Below are 16,543 nucleotides of genomic sequence, written 5' to 3' on the forward strand. Positions count from 1 at the left end.
GGGGTGGACGGGGAATGCTCCTCCTTAGTCTCCCGAACATGGGAGTCATTGCAGAGCTGGACAGTCCCTATCCTGCCCCCTTTCCTCTTTGGACAGGGTTTTTCCTGGGGCCAAGCCAGGCCATGCCTCCCTGGGTCTAGGGGCACACATCCCATCCCTTCAACAAGAGCTCTAACTCACAGGACACCACAGCCAGCCACCTGGGCAGGACTCCATTTCAGAGACAAGAGGGAAGACGGGCATCCAGCCAGTACCTATGCCACTTTCAGGCTCCCCAGCCTAAAACCTCCCATCAGCATAGCCCTCCCCCAACTTCTGAGGTTCTGAGGTAAATTTTGTGCCCAGATTCACCTCAGAATGTAGTCCATTAGGGTTCTATCTTTTCCCCTACCCTCATCCTCATCAGAATCCACTCAGAAAAAGTCATGCTTTTGTGATTTTAATTGTAAAAGGTTTATCAAGAAAAAAGGTTCAAGCAGCAGTAACCAGGAGCAGGCCACGACCTCCAGGGCGTCAGGTCTCCCCCATCCCGCTGCTGACCACGGACTGGCCTGGGGGTGGAGGAGGCAGCAGCCCCCTGAGGATGTAAACATAGGTCAGAGGAGACAGCACAGCCTAAGCCCTGGGGCAGGGGCAGAGGTTTGGTCACAGTAAGGCTGGCCATGAGCAGGCAGACCCAGGAGCCCTGGGGAGGCTGGGCAGGCAAGCCTTGTTCCCTGTCTCTGTCCACTTAGGTTTCCCACTGTGCAACAGCAAAAAGTCAGGGAAGGTAGTGTTGAGGCTGAGGCCCATGGGCGCCCGAGGTCCAGGCCTGCTCTGGAGTATGGGGGTTTATTGCTGGTGAGCTCACATATCTGACAATTTCTTAGGGTCCCCTCTAGAAAGGCGCCATCAGGGCCCTGGGGTCCATGGCTTGTCTCAGCACCTTGAGGCCAGGGCTGCCTGGTCCCCTAACCCAGGGCAGATGAGGCTCAGCAGGTTAAAGAATCAGAGGCCTACAGGATGGAACTGGTCTGTAGCACTTCTTGGAGGCGACATGGGGTAGGGCAGGGTAGTGAGAGGGCCGGCCACAAAGAGCATGGCATTCCCTCCCTTCCACCACACAGGCTGGACTCACCAGCAAGAGGGCATCAACCTTGGTTGGGAAAGGTACAGAAGAGAGGGAGATGTTCTCATGCCTCCAAGCATTGCCCATGCTGCCCTCTCCCACAAATGTCCTCTCCATTTTCTGTTTGGTAGACGCCTTGTCACCCGACTCAAATGTCATCTATTCTATGGAGTCTTCTCTGACCGGCTGTATGCAATAGTCCCTTCTAAGAGTGTCCAGGAGCCCCTAATTTAACCATCAGTCATACTACAGTGCCACTGCTTCTGTGTCTGACCTACGCAAGTGAGGACTCGTTGGGGACCAAGGCCAGTATGTGTGGCTAGTGCAGACCTGAGACCTGGCATACACAGGCTTCTGTCCACGAAATGAATGAAGGGGTGGTGACTGGTGAGTGGGCACCATGGACTTGAGGAGAGGCTGAGACCTTTGGCCTTGGCCTGGAGGGTTCCTGGCCCTATTCCCACCCCTGCCAGGCCTCCATCTGTGAGGCATGGAGGACATACCCAGGGATACCCACAAAACTTCTTTGTGGGGAGGAAGGACAGGCTGCTGACCTTGCCCACCCCTGGTCCCTCAGGCACTGCTGGTGCAGAGAGGTCTAAAGAGCAGATTATGCTGTAGTGACCAGGCCGGGGGTGGGGAAGGGCCCGTGGCCCGGGTCAGAGGTGGTCGTACATGTGTAGAGTCTTCTCCAGCTGCTGGCCTACCCGCTGGTAGAAGAGGATCTGCTGGCGCAGGTAGCTCTGCATCATGTGCTTGAAGTCGAGCTCACGGCGCTGGTGGAAGTGGTTCATCTCCGCCTGCAGCGCGAAGCCCACCACCCGGCAGCGCCTGCGAATGCCGTCGGTTTCCTCCTGCGCCATGCGGCCCTCGTCGGTCATGCGCTGGCTCTCCTTCACCTTAGCGAAGGCCCCTGGCACGGTCAGAGTAGAGGACAAAGCAGGTTAAGGCCCAGGTCTCCTTCATTTGATCCCTACACCTCCCTATTGCCCTTTCAGGGCAGACATCTCCCTTACCAGCTCAACTCAGACCTCGCTCCTGAACTCTAGACCTCCGTAGTCCAGCCACCGGCTAGCTCCACCAGCACAGCCCCCAAATCTTCACCCTCAGAACACCCTAAAACCAACTTCCCGCTATACCTGTGTCACCAGCAGCAGCCCCCATCCAACAAGCCCTGCTTTTGTTAAGTCTTATCAAGTCAGCTCCAATTCATAGCGACCCTGCATAGGGTTTCCAAAGAACGACTGGAGAGCTTGAACCACTGACCTTGTGGTTCAAAGCGTCCTTTCAGTCTAGCTCATTAACCCCCAGCAGACTCCTATGCATGTACAATAGCCCTGCTATGTGTACATATTTCCAGGAACAGACTTTTCCTAGCCACTGCAGGCCTCATCATCTTTTATGCTCGGTTCAAACACTACCTCCTCCAGGAAACCCTCTCTGCACTCCCCTGGGCTTAGGTGCACAGCCCCCATGCTGCCTCTACCACCAGTTTCTGTCATTGTCTACCCAATGGGCTGTGAGCTCAGTGAGGACAGGGCCCAGCCTCATCCTTTCTGTGTCTCTAGCACCTGGAACAAGGCACATCCTGACCAAAACCTGTGGACCCGATTCAACCCTGTCCCCCGATGGGTACCCTCAGTTCTTCCAGAGCACCCAAAGAGCAAACAAGCGGGACACCCTGCTCTCAATCCTCCATGGCTCTCCACTACCTGCGGATCATGGCCACGCCTATTTGCATGGCACCTGAGGCCCTCTGGGAGTCGGCCCCTGCACACATCCCAAACTGACCTGGTGTCAAATGAATTTCCGCTCATCATCTTTCCTCCCTCCTACCTCTGCCTGCTGGCTTCCTATTCATAATTCAAGTGCCCTCAGGTCAGATGCCAGTGCCCCAAGCAGAGTGCCTTCCCTAGCTCTCTCTCCCTAGTCACACCAGGGCAACAAATGGAGGGCAAGGGGCCCATGTGAAGAATCTGAATGAGTTAACAAGAAATTGGTGAATGAATTTAAGTTCTGAATTAAAAGATGTTTGACTAGTTCTGAAAAGACGTTTTGGGGGTACAGGGATTAAGAACTTGGTTGCTAACTGAAAGGTCACTGGTTTGAATCCACCAGTTCCTCCTTGGAGAAAGATGTGGACGTCTGTTCCTAAAGATTAACTGCAATGTTGGTTCATTATTAAAAAAATTTTTTTAAACAAGATTACAACCCTGGAAACACTGTGGGCAGCTCTCCTCTGCCCTAGAGGGTAGCCATGAGTGGGAATCGACTTGGCAGGAATGGGTTGACTTACATACATCAGTTGGCGCGATCGGATTGGTTGCTGTGGAGAAGGGTGGTTACCTGTGCCTGCAGTCACTCCTCGAATGTACTGTCAGGACTGTATTGTGCACAAAAGATTAAGGAGGTGGGAAGGGTATGGAGGTTTCCCAGTACTTCAAAAACACCCACTGCTCCGCAAACAGCATATTCATCTCCATGCTTACCCCCTCCCTTGAAGTAGGGCTCTCAAGGGTCTTCTAGACAGCACTCCTTTTACCTTTCCTCAAGTTGTATGATGCACTGAAATGCACTGATTGAGCACTTACTGTGTGCCAGGCCCCAGGCTCTCCACGCTTTTGGAGGTCTTTAGCAGAGACTTCCATCTTGTGCTCAGAGCAGCCTCCTCCAGATCTGCAATACTGCCCTGATGTGGCTGCCTGTGGTCCGAGCCACATAAAGAGCAGCAGAGCAGGGCTGTGGGGAGGTACAGGCCCAAGCAACTGCTTGCTCCTCTCGCCAGCAAGTGCTCCTGCCAACTTACGTACATAAGTCAACCTGTTACTGTCAAGTGGATTCTTACTCATAGCAACCCTGTAACAGGGTTCAGACAGACCCTGGCTTAAATCCCAGCTCTGTCACATATCCATTGTGTGACCTTGAGCCGGTCACCTGTCCTGACTGGGCCTCAGTTTTCTCATTATGGAAGGAGTGAACAATGCACAGGTTAGCAGTCACCTGGCATGCAACTAAAATGCAGAAGGTGCTTTCCTACCCTAGTGTCACAAGGGAGCTGTGACTGCTCCCCAGACAAGGAGGGGGGCCCTGGCACACCCCCTGCTCTGACCGAGGCCCCCAGTGCTCCTAGTGACTTGGCAGGATGACTGATTTTGCACTGATTGTTTTCTGGGGTGGTTTGAGTTGACCATGTCTATGGTAATGCTGCTGCTGATGATGATGATGATGATTGGTCGGTCCTATGAAGAGTGTGAACTTTGGGCCATTATAAGTCCTTTACACTCATCATCTCACTCAATCTGTCCAACAGTCCTATGAAGGGGGCTAACTGCTCCCATTTCCGATGAGTACAACAGGGGGGAAACCTACAGAGAAATGAGGCAACCTGCCCCAGGCCAAGTCAGCCAGCTGGAATATGAGTGTGCCTGGACCCCAATCTGGCTGAAGTAACTGAAGTAATGTTTACATTCCAATCTCCCACATACCCAGGGACTGACCTTTCCCATCAATGACCGAAACTGGGGATAATGGGTACACAGCAGGCCTTCTCCAGTGCTGCCCTCAACCCCCTTCCAGAGCTGGGCACACTCTCAATCCAACCTCTACTAAGTATAATTCTGGGCAAGGCTGACCTGGCCTTTTCTGAGTTCAAAATGCACAGACCCAGGGATGCAGAAGAGTTAGGAAATGGCCGTAAGCCAGGGAAGCTCAGCAGGAAACAGTGGGTCAGTCTGCCAAACCATGATCCAAGGAGGAGAGAAAGAGCAGCTTCCTAGAAGAGGAGGGATTTAAAAGACAAGAAAGACTTAGAGGCAGAGAAGAGAAAGCATTCCAGATAGGGGAAGAGCACCAGCAAAGCTGGGGCAAAGTGGCCAGGATGGGAAGGGACAAGTAAGGGCCTTGAATGACAGTTTGAGGCTGGACTTTACCCAGAGGCAGCAGAGTCTGAGTGTTCTGAGAGTGGCCTGGGCTTCCCGAATCGCCTGCCCCTGCCAGTACGTGAGGACTAACTCTGAGGGACTAGAGAGGTCATTTTAGGAGGTTACACTGAACCATGTGCCACATAACCTACCACCAAGACGACAGGTCTTCACCTGGCACGTAGGCTCAACTTGCCCCTATCTCTCCCCTCCAGGTTCACTATGGAAGAGGCGCAAGCTCTGCCTTCCTTTCTGAGGTCTTTACATGTTACCTTGCCTCTCTATGCCTCGATTTTCTCATCTGTGAAATGGGAACAATCAACTGGCTCAACCTTTCAAGGTCCAGCTCTAGGCCTCCTCTTCTCTGCCCTCTAAGGGTTCTGGGCAGGAGGACCTCATCTCCCCAAAGGGTATATTCCCCAAGCGCAGCATCCACTTTAGCTGGTAAAAGCAAGGCCAATCAGCTAACAGTGCCATTTTGGATGTACTGGAGTTTGAAGTCTCCAGGGCTCTCACATCAAGCCCAAAGCAATCTGCAGACCCCAGTCCCAAACCCACTCAGTCCTTTTGCCACCCTGTCTAGACCATTTCCTGTCACCTATTCCCTCAGAGAAATAGAGGAAGACCCCCAACGAGATGGATCAGCCAGGTGGCATCACTGATGGCATCAAGTGTGGCGGCGGTAGTGAGGTTGGCCCAGGATCGGACATTGTCTCCTTCTGCTATGCATGGGGTCGCTGTGAGTCAGCTCCAACTTGATGGCACCTGACAACAACAACATTCCCTCCTACAGCACAGTCCTGGGTAGCAGAAGGCCCAATGCCCAAGGCCCAGGATAGGGACCCAAGAAGCTGGAGGTCCCCAGGATAGGGACCTCAGAGCTGGAGGGGCCCTAGAGGTCACTGTCTACCCCTACCTCCACCCCTCCCCACTACTGTTCAGAGGAAACTGTGGCCCTAAGGGGGCAGAGACTCCTTCTTGCCCCACCAGTGGGGCGTGTCTGGCACAGAAGAATATCTCCACAGCTGGGAGATGGACACCAGGCCCTCCAGGTATATGTGTCAGGTCCCATACAATGGACTCAGGCATTCACAAAAGAGGCAGAAAGAACCATAAAGAGAAAAGTAGAAGACAGCAAGACAAAGAAGCTGGAATTAGGTTTCAGCAAGAGGGACCAGCCTGAAAGGAGACACGGAACTCCTGAATTTCACCTGCCTGACAAAGTCTGGGTGTAGTGGGGTGGGGTAGGGTGGGGTGGACCTGCATTCAGGGATTTCTTCTGCCCATGGCCTTGGAGGAAGAAAAGGCCCCTTTTGTTGAGAAGAGTGAGGTTCAAAGAGTAGGAATTAACCTATTGCAATTGCTAGGCCCTAACGAACAGGCAGAAGACTGGGGGTAGAGGGTAAAAGCCTGAGGTAACAAGGAGGTCCCACCCTGCTCTCTGACACTCCTCCAACCTGTGACTCAGTTCTGGGGCCATATGCTAATGTGCCCTACCCTATAGGCTGTGGGTCAGGGAAGGAGCCAGGTGCTCAGGCCTTATGTGCTATTTCCCCAACATTCCTGTTAGAATACAGCCTGAGAACTGGGGCACCAGGACAGTCTCCTGGCCTGGGAGTGATCCTGTAGAAGGTACCAGAAGGTCTTAGGCCTATTTCCTAAGCTCTCTTACCTCAATACACCTTTCTACCACCTCTTGGAGGTACAATCATCACCAAGTCAGGTTGGTGTGCAAGAGACTGAGTCCTAGTTCCAGCCTGTGTCACCTTCACCCAACCATTGCTCTCGCCTGGGTCACAGGCTTCCCATCTGTCAAATGGGCTAGAGGCTGGACCAAACATCAAGCTACTGACAACTGGCACCACAGTATAGTGCTTTAGAACTACCACATCTGTCGGAAGAGATAATAATACCTGTCCTATATTTCTGTTGTTGTGTGCCATGGAGTTGGTTCTGACTTCTAACGACCCTGTATAGATAGGGCTTCTCCTACAGCACCACACCAGGAGTCCTAAAGTGTAACTCAATAGGAGCCCTGGTGGGGTTAAGCATTGGATTGTTAACCGAGTTTGAACCCACCAGTTGCTCCGCAGGAGGAAGATGTGCCCGTAGGCTTCTGTGAAGATTTACAGCCTTGGAAACCCTGTGGATCAGCGACACTCTGTTCTGTCGGGTCGCTGTGAGCCGGAATTGACTCGATGACAGTGGAGTTTTTTAATAGTATAATTCAGGTTTAATGGAGTTAATATCACAAACTAGTTAGGACCACACTTGACATAAAGTAAGAACTCAAGATGTTCTGTGAAACTATGCCCACACTACTTTACTGTCCATGAGCTCCCAGCAGGTACCAGCTGATGACATTACTCTAACTTCTTTGGTTTATGAAAGACTAGAAGGAGAGAGAGAGGGAGTTAGATGATTGCCTAGAACACACAGGGGGTAGGGTGAGCTGTCCCCACTTGACGCCCTGGCAAGGTCTTGTCCTTCTTTCCTTGGCCGACCTTTGAGCTTCATGGCCCTGGCATGGATGCTCTATGGTCCTAGGCCTGCCTCTAATCCACACCCAGACATCCTCTCTTCCCTACCCTCTGTCTCATGGGCTCCAGGCTCCCTGTGCCCACCTGTCTAGCTCAGTGCAAACAGTCTGGGCTGTGAAGTTGGACACATCTGAACTCCTGTGGCTGCTCTGCATATCATCTCACCTAATGCACCTGTGAAGATGGAGCGGTCACACCGACCTCCCTGACTTCTGAAGAGACTTAGGCTAGAGCCCAAGCCCTGAGCCCTGCCCTTGCTGGCTCTCAGGTCCCAGCTTGCCTGGATAGGCACTGTTTCCCCTTGTTGTTCCTGGATAATTACTAGGGCCCCTCATCACTCACAAAACTGCCCCGGTAAAAAACAGTTAATTATATGGTTGCCCTTCTCTTAGGGGACCCCTAAGGGGACTGAGCTCTATGGGCTAGGCCAGGGGCCGTCCAGTCTGGTGGGCCTTGTCCCAGCCCCAAGCAGGCACTGTCTCCCATTTGACTATTGGGGAGACTGAGGAGAGAAAAGTCTCTCAAGGTTACCTCGAACGCTTCATCTATCCAGATTCTGCCCAGGAATCTCCCAACTCCTGCCTGGGTCTCCCACTCCTCTCTTCCACAGTCTTCCACACACACACATTTCACCTATTTACAGGCTGGGCAGACTCCTGGGACCCAGGGCCCAGCCACCCTGCTGTGAGGAAGGGCTCTACCCAGAGGGCCAGTGTGGTACTCCCAGGCAGGCTGTGGTTCCTGAAGACTGCCCAGTTTTGTCCCAGCCAGATTCCAAGTCCTCTCCCTAACTCACCCCAGGCCACAGGTCTGAGGGACTGGGCATGCAGTGCCCAAGAAAGTGTGGTCCAGTGGGGAAGGGTCTTCCAGATGAGCAAAGGTGAGCTGGCCTCTGCCTGAGTCTGAATGCATCATACTCCAGAGGACAGGTAATCCCTCACTCTTCAAAATGCCTCAAGTGGAGACCTTTCTCAACTCTGTTTCCCTGCCCCAGGGTCCCAAAGCTGGTCTGGCCTCATTCCTCACTGTTTCAATCCGAGCCTGGGAGCTCTGGTATGAGGTCCTCTCCCAGCCTGGAGCCCTGACCAAGACAAGGGACCCCAGCTACTACTGCGCAGGGCAGCTATTTAATCCCCGTGCTCCTGCCTCCCACGGCCCACACCAGAACATGCCATCCAAGGAGCTGGTTGAACCAGCTTTCCCAGGCTCGAATGCCGCGGCGCACGTGCCTCTACTTCCTCACAGAGAGACACCTGCCCAAGTGGCCCCTGGTCGGTTCTTTCCATCTGCCTCTAGCCCTTCCTCTGGAACTCAGCCAGCTCTCTGCCATCACTATTCTTGGCCAGACCCTCCCTCAGAAGTCATGACCTTCCCCAACTGAGGGCCTGACAGCTCACTGGGCCCACCTGCCTTCATTTTCCTTGGAAATTAAGGCCCAGCGGGGAGAAGACACATCCTAAGAACATACAGCAAATTAGGGACAGAGTCAATTGCAGCCTCACGTCTCCTGGAGCTGAAAGGAGAGGAAAGGAGGAGATGGAGGTGGAAAGTAGGAAAAAAGGGCAGAGAAGAAAGAGGAAAGGAAGGGAGGGAAGAGAAGGGAGGAGGTTGGGAGACAGAGACGTTCCCTACGTCACCCTCCTTCCTGGTCACAGAGAACAGAATGAGCTTGCCCCAGACTCTACAGGGTCTCGAGGTGGGGGCGCATCTGCTACCCCCTCAGTTAGCCAAAAGACCTGCCTCCTGGTCCCACCCAGAGTAAAACTACCCACCAAGCCAGGCCTGACCTCAGGGCCTGGGGCCCAGGGAGCCAGCCCCACGCCCTGCAGACGTTCTTCCTGAGTTACCAAGCAGCCCCAGGGAGGACCGCACCTCTCTCCTGACATCTGCCCTCCCCGTTGTCCCTAGGACTCAGTAACCTACCAGGTCAGCCCCACTCACTCCTTAGGGGAGAAGCAGGCTTCAGAAAGCTGAGCCAGCTGGGGCCCTGTGAGCAGTGCCCTAGCCCCCTAGTTCTGCTCCCCCTGACCAAGTGTGGTGCCCCTGTGTGACCTGGAATGAGTCATTTCCCTGGCAGCTCCTTGACAGCCCAGCAGTAACAGGCAGGGGCCCATCCTGTCCTCGCCTACAAAGAGGGCCCATGAGAACTGAAAACAGGACTGAGCTGGGGAGGCAGCCAACACAGTCGTGTCCTTGGGGAGGTGGCGGGAGGAAGGGCCGGTCCCAGCAGGGCTACATACTCCCTGTGCAGCCACCTTTCTCTGGACACCAGCTTCTCCATCTACAAAATGGGGGCAGCAATCCTCCCGCTCCCAGATAAGGAACTCACAAGATAGGCAGGGGATGAAAACAGGCTCTGAAGCTACAAACAGGAGAGGGGAGCTTGTGAGGAGTAGGAAGCCAGGCCCACACACCGAGTTATTGTTATCAAGGTCTGTGTGTATCAACATGAGCCTGCAGCCTCCTCAAGGATGAGGCGTGGGGCCTGATCACTTCTGTGTTACCAGAGCCCAGTCAGATACCTTGAAGAGGCTCAATGGATGGTGGTCAAGTGAATAAATGAGACAGAAAGAGAAAAAATGAATGAATTAATGGACTGTCAACAAAAAAGTAAACAGTGAGCTTCATGAGGACAAGGACCAGGCCTGTGTACCACAATATCCTTGCACCTAGAATAGCATCTGGCACATGGTAGGTGTTCAACACACTTGAATGAATGAGTAAGGAAGAGACAGAAAGAAAAACACGATGAGCTGCTCGTTCTGTCTACGTCATCTCAGTGTCTCCAGAGAGTGCCAGACTCAGTAAGAGTTTCTTACCTTTCTGCAGGTGGATGATGTCAGGGAAGTTGGAGAGCAGGCCCTGGTACAGAGACAACATGTCAAGCATCTGGAAGAGGTCATTCTTGGGCTGCTCCGCAAACATCTCACCAACAGCTTCATAGGTACGGCCCGTGTGAGAAATGGCATTATTGAGGGCCTCGGAGCCAAAGGGAGGGTCCATCTGGAAGGAATGACTGATGGCCTGGAAGGCACTGCCCAGCTTCTGGAATTCCTTGCGGAAGCCCCCTACATGCTTACGCACCAACTCTGATGCTATGGTGCTGAGCTGCAAGACACTATCATCCATCTTCTTGCTGAAGGCCTTGAAGGTGTCCACACGGTCCTCCACATCCTGCAGGTCCTGGTGCTCCGTGGGAATCTGGAAGGTGAGCAGGAAGCTGGCACCTACCATCTCGTCCCTCTCTGCCCGACGCTTGCCCATCTTCCACTGTCTGTTATCCAGGCAGCTGAGGAAATGCTGGAACCCTTCATACTGGGAGAGCACAGGGTGGCTGGTCATGTGGTCCATCCAGAGAATGAGCCGCCGCTTCCGCTTCTCAATGAAGTCTTCCTCAAAACGGCCTGTGGCCTGCTTCTCAGGCAGGTGGGGCACCGAGATGACAGTGAACTTGTTTAGCAGGCGGTTGTAGAGCCAATCAAAGTGTTTATAGCGCCGGTAGACAGGGGAGCCAACGTGGCTGGGTGTGAGCTTGTAGGAGATGTAGCTTTTGATGCCTTTGAACTTGGTCTGTTTGGTGGGGTCCTCCACGGTACAGGCAAATGGATGGGGGTTGGCCTTCCACTGCGGGCCAAGAGGACCCATTTCAATGGAGTATGTCTCAATGATCTTGGTCATCATGGGCACATCACCCAGGATAAAGGCCTCCACTCCAGAGCGCACAAAGCATGAGAAACGATTGAGGTTACGCCCCACCACACTGCCTCGTTTGGCAAATGCCAGGCTATCTTGTCGCTCCAAGGATGGCTTGGGTCGGAAGGCCATGTGCTGGCTGGGGTAGGCACCTGGGTAGGAGAGGTTGAGTGGGGGGTGCCCATTGGTGCCCAGCCCACCAGACCGTGGCTCCTCCACCACTGTGCAGCCATCATCCCAGTCATCCCAGTCATCATCATCATCATCCTCAAAGCTGCCCTGGTTGGAGAGAAAGCCACTGCCCTCACCAGTCCTGACCGAGCTAGCCACACAGGCACTGTCGTGCGAGCTCACCTGGCTGCCCAGAGAGTCCGCAGTGCTGCTGGAGTAGCAGGCATGATTCGAGCAGGTGTCAGAGCGGATGATCTCCACATAAGAGGCCGGAAAGAGGCCCGTCTCGCCGCTGCTGTTCTGGCCTTGCAGCCAGCCATCTAGAGAGATCTCACTAAAGATGACCAGGTCTTCATCCTGCTGGATGCTAATTTCCTCCTTGTTCTCGCTGCGGAAGTCATAGAGGGCTCGGCCTTTCAAAGCCATGGCTGGGCCAGGTGGTAGAGATGGGAAGGACAGGGTACTGCCAGAACCCAGGGTGCACTAAGATGTCCAAGAATGCACTAGCACCTGAAACAGCAGCTCAGCTCCTCAGCCCCTCAAGCAGGGTCTCAGCACCCATGGATATTGTCCAGCCTCCCTCTCTTCAAAGCAATGTCCATGTCCCAGAAACTGCCCTGGCCAGTCTCCAGGCACACACATGTGAACAGGCAGGGTTCATGTCCACAGTCTTCCTCCCAGCCCTCAGCAGCCCCTGGGGGCAGGTATGAGAGGGCTCTTTCTCCTCTCACTCCCAGAAGTCAAGTGACTCAGAGAAACCAGCTCTTCCAACTCAAGAGTTCCACACTTTCCACTGGAACAACGTTCTAAAATAGAAGAGAGTCACTAGGAAACCAGTTCCTGAAACCTAGGCAGAGCTCTGCAGTCCCTTTCTGGCTCCCAGCTCCTCCTGGCTGCTCTGGTCTTGGGAGGCTCTCACATTCCTTGGAGAGCAGCTCCTTCCTCCGACTCCTGGGCTACCGGGTTTTCAAAAATCCAGAAAATCCAAGAGGGACAAGCAGATAGGCAGCACAGCCTCCTGAATCGAGTCCAAGGGTGGATGTGTCCGGCTTCACAACGAGCCAGGCCGGGAAAACAAGGACTGAGACTTACACAACAGGCCGCCAACTCCCCGAGCCCAGCAGCACAGCAGACCAGCCCCAGGTCGGCTAGGGGCCACCTCTTCCCGCTCCCTCCCCCACAAGAAGCTACCCTTACTCGGGTGAAGGAGGGGACGCGACAGGACACTCAAGCGACTTCAGGCCACTCGCAATATGGACTCTTTTCTTTGCTCAATTCCTCAGCAGTTTCTGAGCCTGAAGCTGACCCTGATCTGAGTCCAAGGACCCCCCACCCCCACCCCCCTGTCCAAAGGTAACCAATCCCAGCGCGCGCACGCAAACACTCAACAGTAGTTTGGGGAGAAAGCTCCGGAGAGCTGAAAGCGCTGCGATCGGTCTGTGGGTCCGTCCTCGTGCTCAGTCCAGCGAGGCCCGGCCGATGGGAGGTAGGCTACATCCCCAGCCGGCCTTCTCCCGCACAAGGAGCCCCTCGGCGCCACCAGTGAAGAACCAGCTCCAAAACAAAACAAAACAAAAAAAAGAAGCGATTCCGGGAGGTGGCGTCCGAAGAAGGAGGGAATAGCCGAGGGGGATGGTGAGGGTGAGGAGGGGGAGGGAGGAAGGGAAAGCAGGCTAGGGAATTGGGCGAATTCCACTGCACTTCCGTGCGTGCGTCGGGGCTGGGCCGGCACCGCACGGCTCCGCCCTCCCGCGGGCTCCGGGAGTCCGCCCCCCAGCACCCCCACCCCCGCCTATCCAGCCCAGCCTCTTCCCAGTTTGCTGTTGCCCTCGCTTGTTTGTGATCTGCCCCGGGTGCGAGACGGATGGAAGAGACGACCTGGGAAAAAGAGGTTCGCCAGCTTCCAAGACTGGTGCGTGGGGCGCCCGCACCTACCCCCTTGACCGTCCACCCTCACAGAGAGACACCTCTTGTCCAGGAGTCTGATCACCGCGCGGCGGGGCGGGGGCTCTCCAGCCGCCGCCTCGGTTCCTAGGCTCCGTCACCTCTAGACTTTTCAGTGACGCAAAAGAAGAACTCCGAAAGTTTGTCAAGCTCCGGACTGCTGGGTCCTGGGGGAGGAAGGGGGGTCGTGAGAGCCGCACGAGTTGAGCCCGAGGGGATCTGGGCTGAGGACGTCCCTCGCCCTAGCAGGACCGGGCAGTGGCGCAGCTCAGGGACTGTTCCCCGGAGGGGGGCCCCCCCGCGGGTGCCCTCAGCCATGATCAGCAGTGTCCTCACAGAAGCAGTCTGAGCCTGAGCGTCTTCTGCGTCCGGCCTGGGATCCAGCCATAGCTCGCAGCACCCCTCGCCCGGGTGACTTCCTTCAGGGAAAAAGATAACATCCCATATCTGCAGCAACAGTGAACAAGTATAGACACACCACCGCTTCTTTGGTGCTTCTGTAACTTAGGGTACTGAGTGTTCTGTTCTAGCCAGAAGCAGCTAGGAGAAGGGTGGTCCTGGTAGGGTTCCAGGAGCAGGCTAGTCTGGATTTGGCCCTTGCTCAGTCAGTCAGCTCCTAGGAAAGACTTTGGGCCCTGACTGGCACACACTGCGCTGGGCCTTGGGAATTACAGCACAACAAGGCAGTCAGTCAGGGCTTCTGCCCTAGGGGACTTACAGGCCACCTCTTATCTTTAATTCATCCGTTCAGTCTCAGCCTCATTGTTCAATCAAGCACTCAATAAACATTAAATGAGTACCTGTTGCTGTTGTTAAGAGCCATCATGTCTCTTCTGACTCATAAGGACCCTGTACAGGGTTTCCCAGAGCAGCTGGTGGGTTTGAACCAACCTTTCAGTTGGCAGTCCAGTGCTTATCCTACAGCAATGCACCAGGACTCCAACTGAGTACCTGTTGTTGTTAAGTGTCTGAGTCAGTTCTGACTCATGGTGACCCTGTACCGGGCTTCTTTCCCAGGAGGTGCTAGTGAGTTTGAACCGCCGACCAAGCAGTTCAAATCGACCTTATTAAGGTCCAGTGTCACACCAGGACTTCTGTGCCAAATACCCTTCAATACAAAGAGAAGTAAGATGTTGTCCGTATCGTCCAGAAGTTCAGATGTGTCATAATAAGATAGATGCTTCTGCCGTGTGACTAGTTGTTGTTGTTATTCGGTGCTATCAAGTCGGTACTGATTTATAGCGACCCTTTGCACAACAGACCGAAACACTGCCTGGTCCTGGGCCAACCTCACAATTGTTGCCACACTTGACCCCATTGATGCTGCCATTTTACCAATCCATCTAGCTGGGGGTCTTCTTCTTTTTTTCTGACCCTCCACCTTATCAAACATGACATCCTTCTCCAGCGACTGGTCCCTCCTGACAATATGTCCAAAGTATGAGAGACAAAGTATAGCCATCTTGGCCTCCAAGGAGCACTCTGGCTGCACTTCTTCCAACACAGATCTCTTTGTTCCTTTGGCAGCCCATGGCACTTTCAATATTCTCCTCCAACACCATAATTCAAAAGCATCAATTCTTCTACGGTCTCCCTTATTCACTGTCCACCATATTCACTGCATGCATATGAGGTTGTTGAAAATACCATGGCTTGGGTCAGGTGCCTTAGTCCTCAAGCTGACATCTTTGCTCTTCAACACTTTAAAAATGTCTTGTGCAGCAGATTTGCCTAATGCAATACGTCATTTGATTTCTTGACTGCTGCTTCCATGAGTGTTGATAGTTGATCCAAGAAGAATGAAGTCCTTGACAATTTCAATCTTTTCTCCATTGATAAGAACGTTGTTTATTGGTCCAGTGGTGAGGATTTTTGTTTTTTTTTTTTTACATTGAGATGCAATCCATATTGAAGGCTGTGCTCTTTGATCTTCATCAGTATTTTAAGTCTTATTTCAGCAAGCAAGATTGTATCATTTGCATATCACAGGTTGTTAATGAATCTTTTTCCAATCCTGATGACACGTTTTTCTTCATATAACCCAGCTTCTCATTATTTGCTCAGCATATTTGCTCCTCATTTCTCCCATTTGCTTTAGCATCACTACACTGGAGAACAAGTTTCAGTATGGTGAAAGAATAAAACCCTGTCACACACCTTTCTTAATTTTAAACCATTCAGGGTTCCCATGTTCTGTTGAAACATGGTCCATGTACAGATTCCTCATGAGCACAATTAAGTGTTCAGGAATACTCATACTTTGCAATGTTGCCCATAGTTTGTCATGATTCACACAATCGAAAGCCTTTGCATAGTCAATAAAGCACAGGTAAACATCTTTCTGATATTCTCTGCTTTCAGCCGAGATCCATCGGACATCAGCAATGATATCCCTCATGCCATGTCCTCTTCTGAATCCAGCTTGAACCTCTGGAAGTTCTCTGTCAATGTATGCTTGCAACCATTTCAGTATTACCTTGAGTAAAACTTTACTCACATGGCATATCAAAGATATCGGCAGATGATTTCTGTATTCCATTGGGTCACCTCTCTTTGGATCTCTTCCAATCAGTTGACCAGATAGTTGTCTTCTAAATTTCTTAGCATAGATGAGTGAATGCCTCTGGTGCCGCCTTACTTTCTTTGAAGATTTCAATTTGTATCCCATAAATTCCTAGTTCTTTGCCAATTCCTTCAATGCACCTTGGACTTCTTCCCTCAATATCATTGGCTCTTGATCACATACTACCTCTTGAAACGGTTGAACATTAACCATTTCCTTTTGGTACAGCGACTCTCTGTATTCCTTCCATCTTCTTTTGATGCTTTCTGCATCATTCAATAATTTGTCCAGAGAATCCTTCAATAATGAAAAGTCAAGGGTTGAATTTTTTCTTCAGTTCCCCCAGCTTGAGAAATGCTGAGCATGTTCTTCCTTTTTGGTTTCTGGCTCCAGATCTTTGCACATTTCATTGTAATATTTGACTTTGTCTTCTCGAGCTGACCTTTGAAATTTTCTGTTTAGCTCTTGTACCTCTTTATTTCTCCCATTTACTTTAGCATCTCTACGCTGAAGAGCAAGTTTCAGTCTCTTCTGACATCCATTTTGATCTTTTCCTTCTTTCTTGTCTTCTTAATGACTTTTTGCTTTCTTCATGTATGATGTT

At 52.5% G+C, this 16,543-nt stretch overlaps 1 protein-coding gene across 1 annotated transcript; it reads right to left on the reverse strand.

Annotated features, from left to right (window-relative positions):
• Nucleotides 1–1,536: 1,536 nt before the first annotated feature.
• On the reverse strand, nt 1,537–12,104 carry SNX33 (sorting nexin 33). Its single transcript, XM_006866466.1, has 2 exons — nt 10,388–12,104; nt 1,537–2,021 (listed from the first exon to the last, which is right to left on the reverse strand). The coding sequence occupies exons 1-2, from the start codon at nt 11,856–11,858 to the stop codon at nt 1,768–1,770; spliced, it is 1,725 nt and encodes a 574-aa protein (XP_006866528.1). The 5' UTR covers nt 11,859–12,104; the 3' UTR covers nt 1,537–1,767.
• Between the last annotated feature and the right edge of the window lie 4,439 nt (nt 12,105–16,543).

This window comes from Chrysochloris asiatica, unplaced genomic scaffold, assembly GCF_000296735.1.
Source record: "Chrysochloris asiatica unplaced genomic scaffold, ChrAsi1.0 scaffold00092, whole genome shotgun sequence".
Taxonomy (NCBI): Eukaryota; Metazoa; Chordata; class Mammalia; order Afrosoricida; family Chrysochloridae; genus Chrysochloris; species Chrysochloris asiatica.